The 14,986-nt window shown below is 45.6% G+C and overlaps 1 protein-coding gene across 6 annotated transcripts in view; it reads left to right on the top strand.

Moving 5' to 3' along the window:
• Positions 1-14,986, top strand: part of SRGAP2 (SLIT-ROBO Rho GTPase activating protein 2) — a 254,198-nt gene that overhangs the window by 206,599 nt on the left and 32,613 nt on the right. For all 6 annotated transcript variants that reach the window (XM_070474577.1, XM_070474574.1, XM_070474579.1 and 3 more), the window contains exons 12-14: positions 1,786-1,813; positions 3,506-3,530; positions 10,290-10,350. In XM_070474577.1, coding sequence (XP_070330678.1) covers positions 1,786-1,813; positions 3,506-3,530; positions 10,290-10,350 — 114 coding nt within the window. The remainder of the gene's footprint in view (positions 1-1,785; positions 1,814-3,505; positions 3,531-10,289; positions 10,351-14,986) is intronic.

Below are 14,986 nucleotides of genomic sequence, written 5' to 3'. Positions count from 1 at the left end.
CTCCTAACCCACCCTTCTTACCCTATTCTCCTGCCCTGAACGATTCCCCCGGTGATTAATTCTTTTATCTCTAATGTCTTTGATCTTGTGATTTTAATGCATTTTCTTTTATGTGATGAAAGCCTGTTAAGTAAATTCTGTTTTATTCTCCCCCCAACCCCACCCCCCACCCCACATACACACCCAAGGGACTCAGGCTGAACAGGTCTAAACTTTGCTTACAGAAAGTCTTTACTCTTGGGTTAGCAGATTGCTCCATGGGGAATCAGAGGAAAGAATGCCCAGAACTATTTGAAACAAGTTATAACTGTGATTTCTTTTTGCCAAGATAGTCTAAGCATGACCTGTAAGTGAGATGGGGAACAAGCCTCACAGTGTGACAGAGACTGTGTGTATGGGTGTGTATGTGTGTGTATGTGTGTATGTGTGTGTATGGGTGTGTATGGGTGTGTATGCGAGAGAGAATGGGTTTGTAACACACATGCATATGCCAAATGTGCTACTACAGGGGGCGAAGGTTGGCGACCGTTCATTAGTGCTGCATATTGCCTTCATTGACACTGAACTTCATTGACAAGTTCCGGAAATAAGGAAAAAAATAGATCTTCCTGTGTGCAAGTCATCATGTCCCTGCCTTCTGTATGCATTTGTCATCAAAACGCAAGAGCCCCTTGTTCTTGCCACAGAGGGATAATTTATGTGTATGAATATTCCAGAATGGAAATGGGACAGATGTTGGAAATAATGGCTTGGAATAATATTTTTGCAGATGAAAGCTGAGCCTTTAGTAAGAGAGACTGTTGGGGTGGGGGAGAGTGTTGTTCAAGATGAGCTGAACTGTAATCAACAATTAGCAACCTTTAAAGGCAAGATAGAGCCCTGCCCTCCCCCCGCCCTTGCAGTTGCCTTTCCAGGAATGTGGGAGCTGATCTGTCCTCCAGCTCAGTTCTTGCTTACAGTTTCCCTAGTGTATCTAATACAGTCTCATACAGACCAAGCTTGGTTAACTGTGGACCCAAAAAAAGCAACACAGATTACATAATGGCCCAAGTTTTTAAAAGCATAAGAATACTTCAGATGAATGTTAAGATCTTCAATCTCATTTTTTAAGGCTGGCTGTGATCCTTTCAATTTAGTACTAGGGCCCACTGTTGGATTGAGAACCCCAGTCTAATAGCAGTATCAGCATTTTAAATATCATACAACCCAACCTGCTGGCACTGAGGATTTACTATGAATCTAAAACAAGGGCTTCCACATATGGAGCATATTCTCCCCAAATAACTATTTCTTCCTTCTTCCTCTTCTACCCTCCACCCTCAAGCACAAGTATGTGTGTGTGTGTGTGTGTGTGTGTGTGTGTGTGTATTCATATATTGAAGGGCAAGCAAGCTTGTCCCTCCCCCCCCCCCCCCCCCATACACACATCAGTACACAGAGAAGAAAAGCTGAATTTTATCTCTGGGAAGGTTTCTAATAATTTGTTCTCTAAGGTATGATCCTCATTACTATTTTTCCCCTGTGTCCACCCATTTTCCCACTGGGAAACAGACTTGGCAAGCCAGACGGTTCAGGACACAGCAGCCCTGGGCTGGGAACAAGCGTCATTAACAGCCCCAGAAAGAGTCCCTGGGTGTTATCTTCTGTTTCGCCTGGAAATCTAGTCACAGCATGAGGCTAGAGGCTTCCTGAGGAGATGGGCAGACACTGTCATTCCTGGGAGCAGGTCTCCCCTTTCACCTCACTTGCTTCAACATGTGCTCTTTGCCTCTGTCTTTCCAACAGGTCAGCGGACAGACTGCAGTCTGGCCAGGTAGGTGTGGCCTGGGACAGCCCTGGGGCGGGGCGGGGGGATGGAGAGAGACCCTCCCTGGGCAAGTGAAGAGCCAAGTTGCTGAGCTAGCAACCTTGGATGGCTCTGCAGAGGAGTGGCCTAGGGCTGAGGTGACTTCCATCCCTTTGCCTTGCTGACCCCATCTGGCCTCAAATGGAAATGAGGTTTGCTGAGCAGAACTGAGTGAAGGGAATCACCATTTGCTGAAATAGTCCCAGTGACCTGAAATGGTCAATGCTAGAGGACCCTGGTAACCTCACCTGAGTGTCTAGACTTCAACATGTGGGTTTTGGGAAGTCTCTGACCCAGGGAAGGAAGATCAGAAGAGAGCATTTGACCTGAGAATTTTTTTTATACATGGAAAAGATGACAGCCTCTAATAGTGAGTGTCACTGGATAATGAAATATTACATTGCATTGCTCGCCAACAGCATTGATACAAGTCCTCGCCTGATGTACAAGTATGCAGCCCTCCCAGTCTTTCCCCACCTTCCCCGCCCTCCCCCACCCCAGCCAAATATTTTCCCTCTCAGTCATGGAGCTGCTATGAGAAAACGCATGAGTTGGCGGATAGCGAGTCTTTCATTCAGCCAGTGGTTCTCAGATGCCTACAAATGTGCTGATTTAACGGGGGAAAGAGCTTTAATGAGCTGGACTCCTTAGAGACTCCGGGTTAGCCCATTATATAAACCACTGCCAGCACATACAATAATCATGAGGTCGTTTACAATTATAGGCTCATTATTCAAAAATACCTTCATTTGCCTTTCATCGTTTTGTCACTGTGAATTACAATAAAGATCCCATTAATATAGTAGTCTTGTTGACTGGAGGGAACCAGGATAATGGAATTCTGTGGACTCTATCTTCTTGGTGATAGAGTCTTAGCCTGAGTTCACCTGAAGTTCCATATCTGCGGAAGGCTCTATAGGAGCGAAAAGAGATGAGCTGAATTTCCTTATGCTGGGTTATTCACTGTGACCTTGGGCTGTTCTCTTGCCCGCTCTGAACTCCAGTTCCTCTTCTATGAGACAAGAGAGAGCATTCACCTAGACCCAGGAAGCTCTAGGATCCCAGAGAGTTCCTTGGGAGCAGCCTAGTGGAAGGGGCAGATGGTGCCCAGCGGCCCGGCCCTGGTCCCTGCGTCCTGCCTTTGCTCAAAGAGGTAGAGCTGCTCTCCTTGCTCAGGAGGTTGCTGTCTGAATCAGATTCCCTTGGAGAAAAGGCTTCCAAGGCTAAACACAGCCTGAAAAGCACTGACCTATGGAATCACCAAGGTTCCTTCCAGTCTGGACCCTCTACCCTCTAAATTCCAGGAAAATCACTCCCTACCTTTTCCCTAAGGATTTTCAAAAGAAAGAAAACCGCAGCTTCCTTTGGTGTTTGTTAGTGTCTCCTTGCACACAGAGGGCTTCCTGTTGTCTAACCCGTACGTATTTTACTGCAAATTGAGCCAGTTCCCTCCGAGTCTCCTTTTGAATGCTGGCAGACATTAAAAGCAGAGACCACTAAGCTTTTGTGAAAAGCACTTGATTGGGCTTTATTTGAAAGGTGACTTATCAAGTCTCCTAGCCACTCTGGACCTGAGCTGATTAATGTGACTTATTTCATTAGCCACCTCACAGATTGTTTTTAATCCCGTTTTCTCTTTTTCCTCCCCATTGGCCTCAGGCGTAGCTCAACGGTGAGGAAACAGGTAAGGGCCCTGCAAGAGCCAGGTGTGTCTGGCAAAAATGGTGACACCCCAGATATTTACGGAGTTCCATGGTGGATGGGGAAGACACTTTGCTGACTTCGTGCTAGCCTTTGGAATGTACAGTTTAGTCACAGTGTGTGCGTGCTAAGTTGCTTCAGTCGTGTCCGACTCTTTGCAACTGTATGGACTATACAGGCTCCTCTCTCCATTGAATTCTCCAGGCAAGATGCTGGAGTGGGTTGCCATCTCCTTCTTTGGGGGATCTTCCCAGCCCAGGGATTGAACCCACGTCTCTTATGTCTCCTACATTGGTAGGCTGGTTCTTTACCACTAGTGCCATCTGGGAAGCCCCTTAGTCATAGTCTGTTTAATGTTGCGGCAACTTCATTGATTTAGTAGGGCAAGGATGGGTAGCTTTCTGACTCGGTTCTCTCCTCTCTAGCCATTTACTGTCTCTTACATACCAGGGATCTGGTTTGACTGTGGCAGATTGGGCCAGAACTGTCTTTGGAGTGGCGCCCCTTCTCTAGGAGACCACGAAAGAGGCCTCACATTTCATTCATAGGTACTAATGTGTCAGTAACTCACAGCAGCTAATACCTGGACCAAATCTGCAGATTTTTGTTTGTTTCTGGTTTCACGGTTGTCCTATATGTATTTCTAAGACATGCTATAAATGTAAAGATTAAGTCTGGTCTGGGAATGATAAACAGGAGACATTGAACTCTGCAGTTTTGTGAATTATCTTCAGTGTTGTATTAAAATCTGACAGTGAGCCTTGAGCAGCTAGCTCTCACAGCCCACCTTAGGAGGGGTCTTACCACAGCACCAGCAGTCTGTATCAGTGGGTGATCTAAACAGCACTTGTGCTTGTTTAAAAAAAAAATTAATTGAAGTTTTGGGTGTTTTTTGTTTTTGTTTTTTGTTGCAGTCACAAATTTGACTTCCTAATTATACTTTATGGCAAATACTAAAATGGTTTTGTATTCCCTAAGCTTGTACCAGCTATGCAGTCAACAGTTAGCAGGGAGGGGGTGAAGAGAGCTCAGAAATGTCTTTGTGTCTACTCAAGGGAAAGTTGATCCAGGTTCTAAAAAATCGTTTTGGGTAATTCGCAGTGGCTGTAGCCACAGGGAGATAATGGAATGTCGAGGGCACATGGTTTCTGTGGCCGTGGCAGCCCCTGCAGGCTCTTTGGCCGATCTCACTGCTTCAGCGGGCTGGGCCGTCCCGCTGGGGAAGTTGATAACACAGCCGCACTTGCCTTTGCTTTGTGGTCACGGTTTCTTTCCCTTCTCTCTTTTGGATCTCCTTTTAATGAGAACACCATCAGATGCAATTACACATTTTTTAAATTATAAAAATGTCATTGCAATTCTCTTTCCTCTTGTTCCTCTATTTCTTTCTTCCCCTTTCTTTCATAACTTCATTTAAAGCTAGAGAGGAATGAAGTGCCTCTCAGAGACCATTTATTACATTTAAAATTAATAGGTGGATATCTTAAAGAGGGAGCAAGCCCCACACACCACCCCACCCCCACCACTCCCTTCTTCAAAAGTAAGAACAGGATTGAACTTGAAGTTTGTTCCTTTCATTTCCTGGACTGAAACTGAGCCTCCTATGAGGAGATGGGGCCTGGGTGGGAGGACTCCTCTCTGGTTGGCAGGAGTGCCAGAGGCCACAATTTGGCATCCGCAATTTGGTGGTGCGTGTCCCTGGTTGGACTGTAATCAGAGAGGAGTGGCGCCCATCTGGTTTTCAGCCTGCTGTGCCTAGCACGTTTACCTGGTGCTAGATTCATGTAAGGGTTCCCAGGTGCACCAAAAACCCCAATCAAGTGAAGACCTTGTTGTCATTCACTTTTTTCCCAGCGGGCCAAATATAATGGTGGGTCAGTGTTTTTCTAAAATACTCAGGAAAGTAAATAGTAAGTAACTTGGAAGAGGCATAATCTTGTATAAGTAACCAGGAAATAAAATTTGTTTGGTTGTTTATGGCAAATCAGCCAAACAAGAAGAAGAACCTGGTAGCTTTTGTTTTTGAGGATCCCCAATGGGTTCCAGTCATTTTTGACTCTAGCAAAACCTGGGATCAAACCATCTGACTTTTCTTTAAAAAAAAAAAAAAGCCTCAACTGCTTTTTTCTAAGCTTTCCCTGCTCCCATCAAGCCCAGAATTTTCTCTTTCCTGTTACTTCCATATCTTCTTTGCTGGCCCATCTCTCTGTTTCTCAAATTGTAGGCATTTCCCCATGGTTTGGTCCTCTTTTGACTTCCTTCCATACTCTTTCCCTTGTCACTTGTGTTGCCTTAGGTGAATCTGCCTCTCTCCTTCCCGAAGCATCCACTTGTTCTATAGTGCTGTTGTTCGGAATCTTTGTATCTAACTCCTAAGTGAGAGGCGGGACGTCGGTGCTCGGGAGTTGAATTGGCACCCCACCCTCAGTGCCTAGCTCCTCAGCTTTCCAGCCACATCTTCAGTTCCCTAGCACCTCTCCTTATTTCTCTCCTTCTCTTATGGGGGACCCTCCATTCTTCACAATCCCTGAAGCCCCACATGGGAACACTGATGCCTCTTTTTTCCTTATTACCGACATCTAATCAAGTGTTTTCTCCCCTGGTAAAAGTGGAAATCTAACAAGTGTATCAAAGATCAGTAATGGTGAAATCCCCGTGCGAGGAATTATGCCAAACGGTGGCACATTTAGACATTTTCTGGCCACCTTCTTGATTGTTTTCCCCTGCAAATCACTGAGCCCATGCTTTACCATCTTTCCCAAGTTGTGTTTGCTACGTTTCTCCCTCCACTTTTGGTTTAAAGTTCCTTTCTTCTGATTGAATGGGGATTTGACCCAGTTATCCTTCAAGACCCCTTCCAATCCTGGGCTTATATGACCAAAAAGACTACAATCAGAAGAATTAAGCTAACTTGGATTCTAACCCTGGAGGAGGGAAGGGGAGAGGAAGAAAGGGAGAGACAGGCACGGAATAGGAACACACAGACCGTGCCCAGTCCGCTGTGTGCAGCATGATCGATGGTGAAGTGAGAGTCCTCACGGGCATGTCCTGGGGAAATGGATTCACTCAGACTTCAGAAATATTACAAGAAGAGAGTCTGAAGCCTTCATGACTTTGTCAAGCATTTGTTTTCACTGGACTCTTGACTTGGGCTCCACTGGAGCAGTGGGGACTGGGGAAAATATGCCTCTGCAGTAGGACAGGTCCCCTCTGGTGCACTCCTGTCTGCAGGAGGTTATCCTCTGAACTGCTTCTGATGTACCACTGGTAGCTGCGGACATGCAGCTTAATATCTTTGGTGCTCTGCTTTCTGCAACCCTGCACGCTTCCCTTTAACTACCATTGATGTCCCTTCTCCCACAAGTCTAGGCAGGATTGTGCACTCACACAACTCGTTGAAGCCCAGAACTTGTGCTGCCCGACCTCCCTCCCTCTGGATCTTTTTTATGTTTAAACTTAAGGCCAGAAAAACTTTACATACACTCATGTCATCGTCCTCATCACTACTGCTACTATTTGTAAATGACAAGTATAATAATGTTTATAAACATAGAAAAGACCTCCAAAAAAATGGGGTTTGGGAGTTTTTTATTGTGGAACCCATTAAGCTGATGAAAATTCTTCCTGTGAAATCGCCCTAGGTTGACTGGTGTAATTAGTGATGGCAACAAGAAGGCAGACCCTGGCTACTGAAGCTGGAAGGCTAGAGGAAGCAGACGGGTCTGGGGTCATGAGATGGGCATTTGGGTCGCTGAGACCTTCCTGACTCCAGCTGCACCTTTACTCACTCCACTCCCTGTGACAGCATCATGGGTTCCCAGCACACTTGGGAGCGGGCTCTTCTGTCACCTGGCTTCTTCATGAGAGCCAGTTGCTTTCCTGATTGCAGCCAAATTCCTGGCTACAGTAGAAAATTCAGAGCCAGGAGAGGGGTACAAACAAACCTGTTAAATGGACAGAAGTCACAGGACCCACCCCAATGGAGAACCTAGTCTCTGTCCTGAACATCTAAAGCCCTTTCTGTTGTGTTGTTCAGTCATTCATTCGTGTCTGATTCTTTTCGACCTCATGGACTGTAGCCCTCCAAGCTCCTCTGTCCATGGGATTTCCCAGGCAAGAATACTGGAGTGGGTTGCCGTGTCCTCCCCCTGTGGATCTTCTCAACCCAGGGATCAAACCCAGGTCTCCTGCATTGCAGGGGGATTCTTTACCACTGAGACACCAGGGAGGCCCAAAGCCCTTTCTAGCTAGGTTTAAAGTAATTCTGCCTGATCCCTTTCTTCCTTAGAGCTGAGTTATTAATGCATTTAGCTGCATTAGAAAACCCTGCTGATTTTCAGTAATATTTGGTATTCACACCTGGCTATGTTTGCTAAGCTCCTGGGATGCAGTATGGATGGTAGAGAGATCTTTGGTATCAGGGGGAGACTGCCTAGATTCAAATCCTGGCTCCTCTGCTTACCAGCTGTGTCCGTAAGCAGCTATTTCACCTTGCTAAGCCTTCATTTCCTCATTTGTCAAATGAGGATAATATTTATACATACCCAATAGGGTTGAGGATAATATTAATACACACCCCATAGGGTTGTTATCAGGAGCAACTCATTTAAATCACTTAATACATGACCCGACAAAAGAATTCTTTTCTAAGTGCAAAGCACTATGTTCATGTGCTGGAGAAGGCAATGGCACCCCACTCCAGTGCTCTTGCCTGGAAAACCCCATGGATGGAGGAGCCTGGTAGGCTGCAGTCCATGGGGCCGCTAGGAGTCGGACACGACTGAGCAACTTCACTTTGACTTTCCACTTTCATGCATTGGAGAAGGAAATGGCAACCCACTCCAGTGTTCTTGCCTGGAGACTCCCAGGGACGGGGGAGCCTGGTGGGCTGCTGTCTATGGGGTCGCACAAAGTCGGACAACTGAAGTGACTTAGCAGCAGCAGCATGTTCATGTGCCAATATTACCCTCCTCAGCACAAACCCCTCCCCAGTTTGTAGATATCAAGTTAAGGCCCAAAGAAGTTAAATATATGGCAGGGTTTTCCAGCAAAATGGCAGAGCAAAGATGGATGTCTGGGAGGCCTTAGTTTAGTACCAGTTAGTCTCCACTGTGTCCAAGAGTTGGTTTTTTCTTTCTTGCCTTTCATACCAAATAAGTCCCCATTCTAATGCTCCGATGGATTCATTCTGCTGCCTTCCACTGATATTAACTGAACACCTGCTCTGTCAGACCACCCTAGCCAGCACTGGACACCAACAACTGATACAGGGGCTGCCCTGTGGAACGCGAACTGTGATGGTGACAAAATGCAAGCAAATATTTATACCCACACAATTAAGTCATAATCATGGTGTGAAGGCCAAGGCCAAGGTACTGAGACCCCATAGACAGGGGCTTTGATCTCATCTGGGGAGTCTAGAAAAGCAGCCCTAAGGAAGTGATATTTGTCCTGAGACTGTGTGGGTGGGGGTCCAGGGTGAAGAGAGCTTCCAGCAGCAGGAATGACTCCCTCAAATCCATGAGCAAAGGAGGACTTACTGAGGAGCCGAAGAGGGGCCAGTGTGGCTGAAGCAGAGTTGGGGGAGGAGCAGAAGGAGGCAGACCTGTATAAGATGCGACCCCGGACACACAGGCTGTGTACAGAAAATAACGAGAGGTCTTTGAAAGAGTTTAGCCTGGAGAGTAGCTGATGAAATGTGCACTTTTAAAGCACTTGCAATACGGGAGACCCAGGTTCGATCCCCGAGTCAGGAAGATCCGCTGGAGGGGGTTCGATCCCTGAGTCAGGAAGATCCACCGGAGGAGGGCACAGCAACCCACTCCAGGATTCTTGCCTGGGAAATCCAAATCCCATGGACAGAGGAGCCTGGTGGGCTACAGTCCATGGGGTTGCAAAGAGTCGGACACGACCGAGCAACTAAGCACACAGCACTTTTAGAGATCACTAGTCTGCCCACAATGCAGGAGACCCGGGTTCAATCTCTGGGTCGGGAAGACCTCCTGGAGAAGGAAATGGCAACCCACTCCAGGATTCTTGCCTGGGAAATCCCATGGACAGAGGAGCCTGGTGGGCTACAAGTCCATGGGGTCACAAAGAGTCGGACACGACCGAGCAACTAAGCACACAGCACTTTTAGAGATCACTAGTCTGCCCACAATGCAGGAGACCCGGGTTCAATCTCTGGGTCGGGAAGACCTCCTGGAGAAGGAAATGGCAACCCACTCCAGTATTCTTGCCTGGAAAATCACATGGATGGAGGAACCTGGTAGGCTATAGGCAGTCCGTGGGGTCACAAAGAGTTGGACACGACTGAGCAACTTGACTTAACCATGTATAAGGGAAGAAAAACTGATTTGTAGGGTGACAGGTAGGAATGGAGATACTGATGGATTGAACTGGACTGGGGGCAGTAGAGAGGGAGAGAAATAAATAGGTTTACGGGATATTTAGGAGGCAAAATACATATATCTATTGATTGATTGTATGGCCAGGGGTGGGGAGCTGGTTTGGAATAAAAGATGACTAGTTCTGTATGGGATGTGCTGAATGTAAGACTTCAGTGTGAGGCATTCCAAGCAGATGGTTGTGCATGTACTTTGGGGCTTGGAGCACAGGCTGGTTGCTTCTTGTAGTTCGGCCTCTCGTCCAGCTGAGACAAGCTCCACACAGTTTTGGTCCATTTTCTCTGACCCTGAGTTATCTCTGAAGATTCTAATGCTGTGTTTCTATGGCTTTTCAGGATTCCAGCCAGGCAATTCCTCTGGTGGTAGAAAGCTGTATCCGGTTTATCAGCAGACACGGTAAGCAAGATTACAGCCTTTTTATTTGTGCAAAGTTGGGAAGAACTTCCAGGAATTCTTTGCAGAGTGAGAACAGGGACTGACTTCCCACCCTGACGTTCTCAGAAAAGGAGGAAAATCTTACTTTTTCACATAATGTTTGCTACCTCAGAATAGCCACACCTGAACACTGAGCGAAATGTATCGTATGTTTTTAACCCCCAGGTGTCTTAGCTACTAACACACTCCCTTGTCTAGCTAGAGAGTGAGTTTTAAGTTATAGCTCTCATGTGAGTAAGTCTAGCTGGCCCGACGTGGTCATGGTCGTTTTGCCTCACTCACCATCTTTGCCTGTGTTATCTCCCCCTGCACTGCCTGGACCATTATGTCACACTGGCTTTCTGCAGCTGGCTGCTTTGAAAACAAGCCCCTTTTAAACTACTGCACTGACTCATGGTACTATTCAGTTGTTGTCCTGGTTTGGTCTTACCGGTTACGACATCTCTAGAGCTCAGTGACTCGCTGCCCCTAAAGTTGTAGCCGACATTTGAGAGTCTGCAGGGGCTGGCTCCTTCTCAACCTAAGTCAGGTCACCCTGTCTTCTGCTTGGACAAAGCTGAATCTCATAAACTCCATTCCTCACCATTTCCTAGGCTGATTGGACAGGATTTAGGGAAAGAGATGGATTACCAGAGAACCAGTCTTCCAAGTGTAAGAGTGTTTAGAAAGCACAGATATCTGAGCAAGCGCCATGAAGTTTTCTAGGAACTGGGCATCAGAAGTTGTTTTCAGATGCTCTGCTGACTAGTTATAGGAACAGTAACAGAATGACCTTCTTGGAGCTAAGGAGGTATGTAGACGATCACTTCTCTTAATTCAGAAGCTACCATTCTCTCTACCTTCCTCCCCTTCCTCTTTCCCAATGAACTGGGAGCTTGCTTGGATTGTTTTTAGAGTAGTAATTATTTTAGCATGCTTATGACTTATCCTATTCTAATCAGCTACAGTTTTTTCATCATATCTCCTTTCACTAGAAGTAACACCATTATACAGAGATATTGAACAATCAGCAACTGTTTATCAAGCCAGTTTTATAATTAGGTGTTGAGTGTCTCATGTAATTTATTGAATACTGTACTGAGAGTGAAAAGCAGAATGGCTGTCTGGGTACAGGGTGACTGTAAGTGTACTGGTTGTTTACACTTGTGTTCACGTGGCTGGAAGCTGAGGCTCGTGACTGCTGCCCAGCATCACAACAGAGTCCTATACCATGTATCAGTATCCAAGAAAAGATCAGTCAATTTTCTGCTGAGTGTGTATCACTTTTATACCATCAGAAAGCCAGAAAGTCGTAAGTCAAATCATTGTATGTCAAGGACCATCTGTATACTTATTGATTGCTCATTGTATTCCAAAATAAAGTTCCTGTCCTCATGAGCCTTATGTATAGCAGGGGTTGGTGAGTGTCATGAAGGAAAGTAAAACAAGGTGAGGAGGTGGAGAATGGACTGGGGATACTGTTCTAGGCAGGCTGTTCAGGGAAACCCGTGGGTCACCCAAAGTGAGACATGAGCAGTTCTGAAGGAAGTGAGGGAGGGGCCGCGTGGGTATCTGGGGACGGGCATCCTGGGGAGAAGGAACACCAAAGGCAGAGGTCCTTGGCACATGCAAGCAAGCACGCAGGATGCCAGTGAGGCTGGGGCAGCGTGAGTGGAGAGGGGAGTGGCAGGAGACGAAGCCGGAGCCCAGACTGTTAGGGTTTAGTGGCTAAGGTATCTGTCTGGGTTTTGTTCTAAGTGGGCTGGGAAGCTGTTGGAGAGTTAGGAACAGGGAATGATATTTCTGAAGGATCACAGGCTGCTGTGTAGAGCTAAGACTATAGGAAGAACCAGGAGGCTGGTGCAGTAGGGAAGACATGGCGGCCACCTGCCCCGAGTGTCAACTGTGGAGCTTTTGACAAGTGATGGGTTCCGGGTGCTGTGGCGTGAATGTACCTGTCCCTGCCCCCGTACAGGCACAGTCCATGTGGAGGCCAGTCTTAGCACATTTCTGTGGTGAGGCTCTGGAGAACCAGCCATGCTCACGTGCTGCTGATGGGAATGAAAAACGATACAACCCTTCTGAAGGGGGATTTGGCAGCATCGAACAAAACTACATATACACCAGTTTTCTGATCCAACAGTCCTTCTAGGAATTTACCATGAAGATATACCTCCAAATATGAAAATACGTGTGCACAAGGTTACTTATTGCAGTATCATTTGTAATTGGAAAATATGAGAAACAACCTAAATACCATGCATAGATGAATAAAGGGCAAACTATGGTATATCTGACAGACAGAGTGCCTGAAGAACTATGAGCAGAGAGGTTCGTGACATTGTACAGGAGGCAGTGATCAGTACCATCCCCAAGAAAAAGAAATGCAAAAAGGCAAAATGGTTGTCTGAGGAGGCCTTACAAATAGCTGAGAAGAGAAGCTAAAGGCAAAGGAGAAAAGGAAAGATACACCCATCTGAATGCAGAGTTCCAAAGAATAGCAAAGAGAGATAAGAAAGCCTTCCTCAGCGATCAGTGCAAAGAAATAGAGGAAAATAATAGAATGGAAAAGACTAGAGATCTCTTCAAGAAAATTGGAGATACCAAGGGAACATTCTCATGCAAAGATGAGCACAGTAAAGGACAGAAATGGTATGGATCTAACAGAAGCAGAATATATTAAGAAGAGGTGGCAAGAATACACAGAAGAACTATACAAAAAATATCTTCATGACCCAGATAACCACAATGGTGTGATCACTCACCTAGAGCCAGACATTCTGGAATGCAAAGTCAAGTGGGCCTTAGGAAGCATCACTACAAACAAAGCTAGTGAAATTCCAGTTGAGCTATTTCAAATCCTAAAAGGTGACGCTGTTAAAGAGCTGCACTCAAAAAAAAAAAATGCTGCACTCAATATGCCAGCAAATTTGGAAAATGCAGCAGTGGCCACAGGACTGGAAAAGGTCAGTTTTCATTCCAATCCCAAAGAAAGGCAATGCCAAAGAATGTTCAAACTACCACACAATTGCACTTATCTCACACACTAGCAAAGTAATGCTCAAAATTCTCCAAGCCAGGCTTCAACAGTACGCGAACCATGAACTTCCAGATGTTCAAGCGGGATTTAGAAAAGGCAGAGGAACCAGAGATCAAATTGCCAACATCCGCTGGATCATCGAAAAAGCAAGAGAGTTCCAATAAAACATCTACTTTTGCTTTATTGACTATGCCAAAGCCTTTGACTGTATGGATCAAAACAAACTGTGGAAAATTCTTAAAGAGATGAGAATACCAGACCACCTGACCTGCCTCCTGAGAAATCTGTATGCAGGTCAAGAAGCAACAGTTAGAACTGGACATGGAACAACAGACTGGTTCCAAATAGCAAGAGGAATATGTCAAGGCTATATATTGTCACCCTGCTTATTTAACTTATATGCAAAGTACATCATGAGAAACATTGGGCTGGATGTAGCACAAGCTGGAATCAAGATTGCCAGGAGAAATATCAATAACTTCAGATATGCAGATGACACCACCCTTATGGCAGAAAGTGAAGAAGAACTAAAGAGCCTCTTGATGAAAGTGAAAGAGGAGAGTGAAAAAGTTGGCTTAAAGCTCAATATTCAGAAAATTAAAATCATGGCATCTGGTCCCATCACTTCATGGCAAATAGATGGGGAAAGAGTGGAAACAGTGGCAGACTTTATTTTTTTTGAGCTCCAAAATCACTGCAGATGGTGACTGCAGCCATGAAATTAACAGACACTTGCTCTTTGGAAGAAAAGTTATGACCAACTAAACAGCATATTAAAAAGCAGAAACATTACTTTGCCAACAAAGATCTGTCTAGTCAAGGCTATGGTTTTTCCAGTAGTCATGTATGGATGTGAGAGTTGGACTATAAAGAAAACTGAGCACTGAAGAATTGATGCTTTTGAACTGTGGTGTTGGAGAAGATTCTTGAGAGTCCCTTGGACTATAAGGAGATCCAACCAGTTCATCCTAAAGGAAATCAGTCCTGAGTATTCTTGGGAAGGACTGATGCTGAAGCTGAAACTCCAATACTTTGGCCACCTGATGCGAAGAATCGACTCATTGGAAAAGACCCTGATGCTGGGAAAGACTAAAGGTGGGAGGAGAAGGGGGCAACAGAGGATGAGATGGTTGGATGGCATCACCAATGCGATGGACATGAGTTTAAGTAGACTCCGGGAGTTGGTAATGGACAGGGAGGCCTGGATTTCTGCAGTCCATGGGGTCACAAAGAGTCAGACACAACTGAGTGACTGGACTGAACCGAACTGAACTGATGGTATATCTACACAGTGAGAAACTATGAAGCTATTAAAAAAAAAAAAATGAGGAAGAGTTCCATGAAATGACCTGGAGAGATTGCCAGGATATATTGTCAAGTCGAAAAAAAGAAAAGTGCAAAAGAGTATCTATAGCATGTTGTCTTTCATGTGAGAAAGAAGAGGGTATAAGAATATACATGGGCCTTCTCACATCTGCAAGAAGAAATACAGGAAGGATGAATCCAAAAACTAATATTTAACTGATCATCTGCACAGATGGGTGGGAAAGGGTGAGAATGGGACATGGGATTGAAGTG

The sequence above is a fragment of the Odocoileus virginianus genome, chromosome 11, assembly GCF_023699985.2.
Source record: "Odocoileus virginianus isolate 20LAN1187 ecotype Illinois chromosome 11, Ovbor_1.2, whole genome shotgun sequence".
Classification (NCBI taxonomy): domain Eukaryota; kingdom Metazoa; phylum Chordata; class Mammalia; order Artiodactyla; family Cervidae; genus Odocoileus; species Odocoileus virginianus.
The sequence above is the reverse complement of the archived record's forward strand: the minus strand, read 5'-3'. Positions and strand labels throughout refer to the sequence as shown.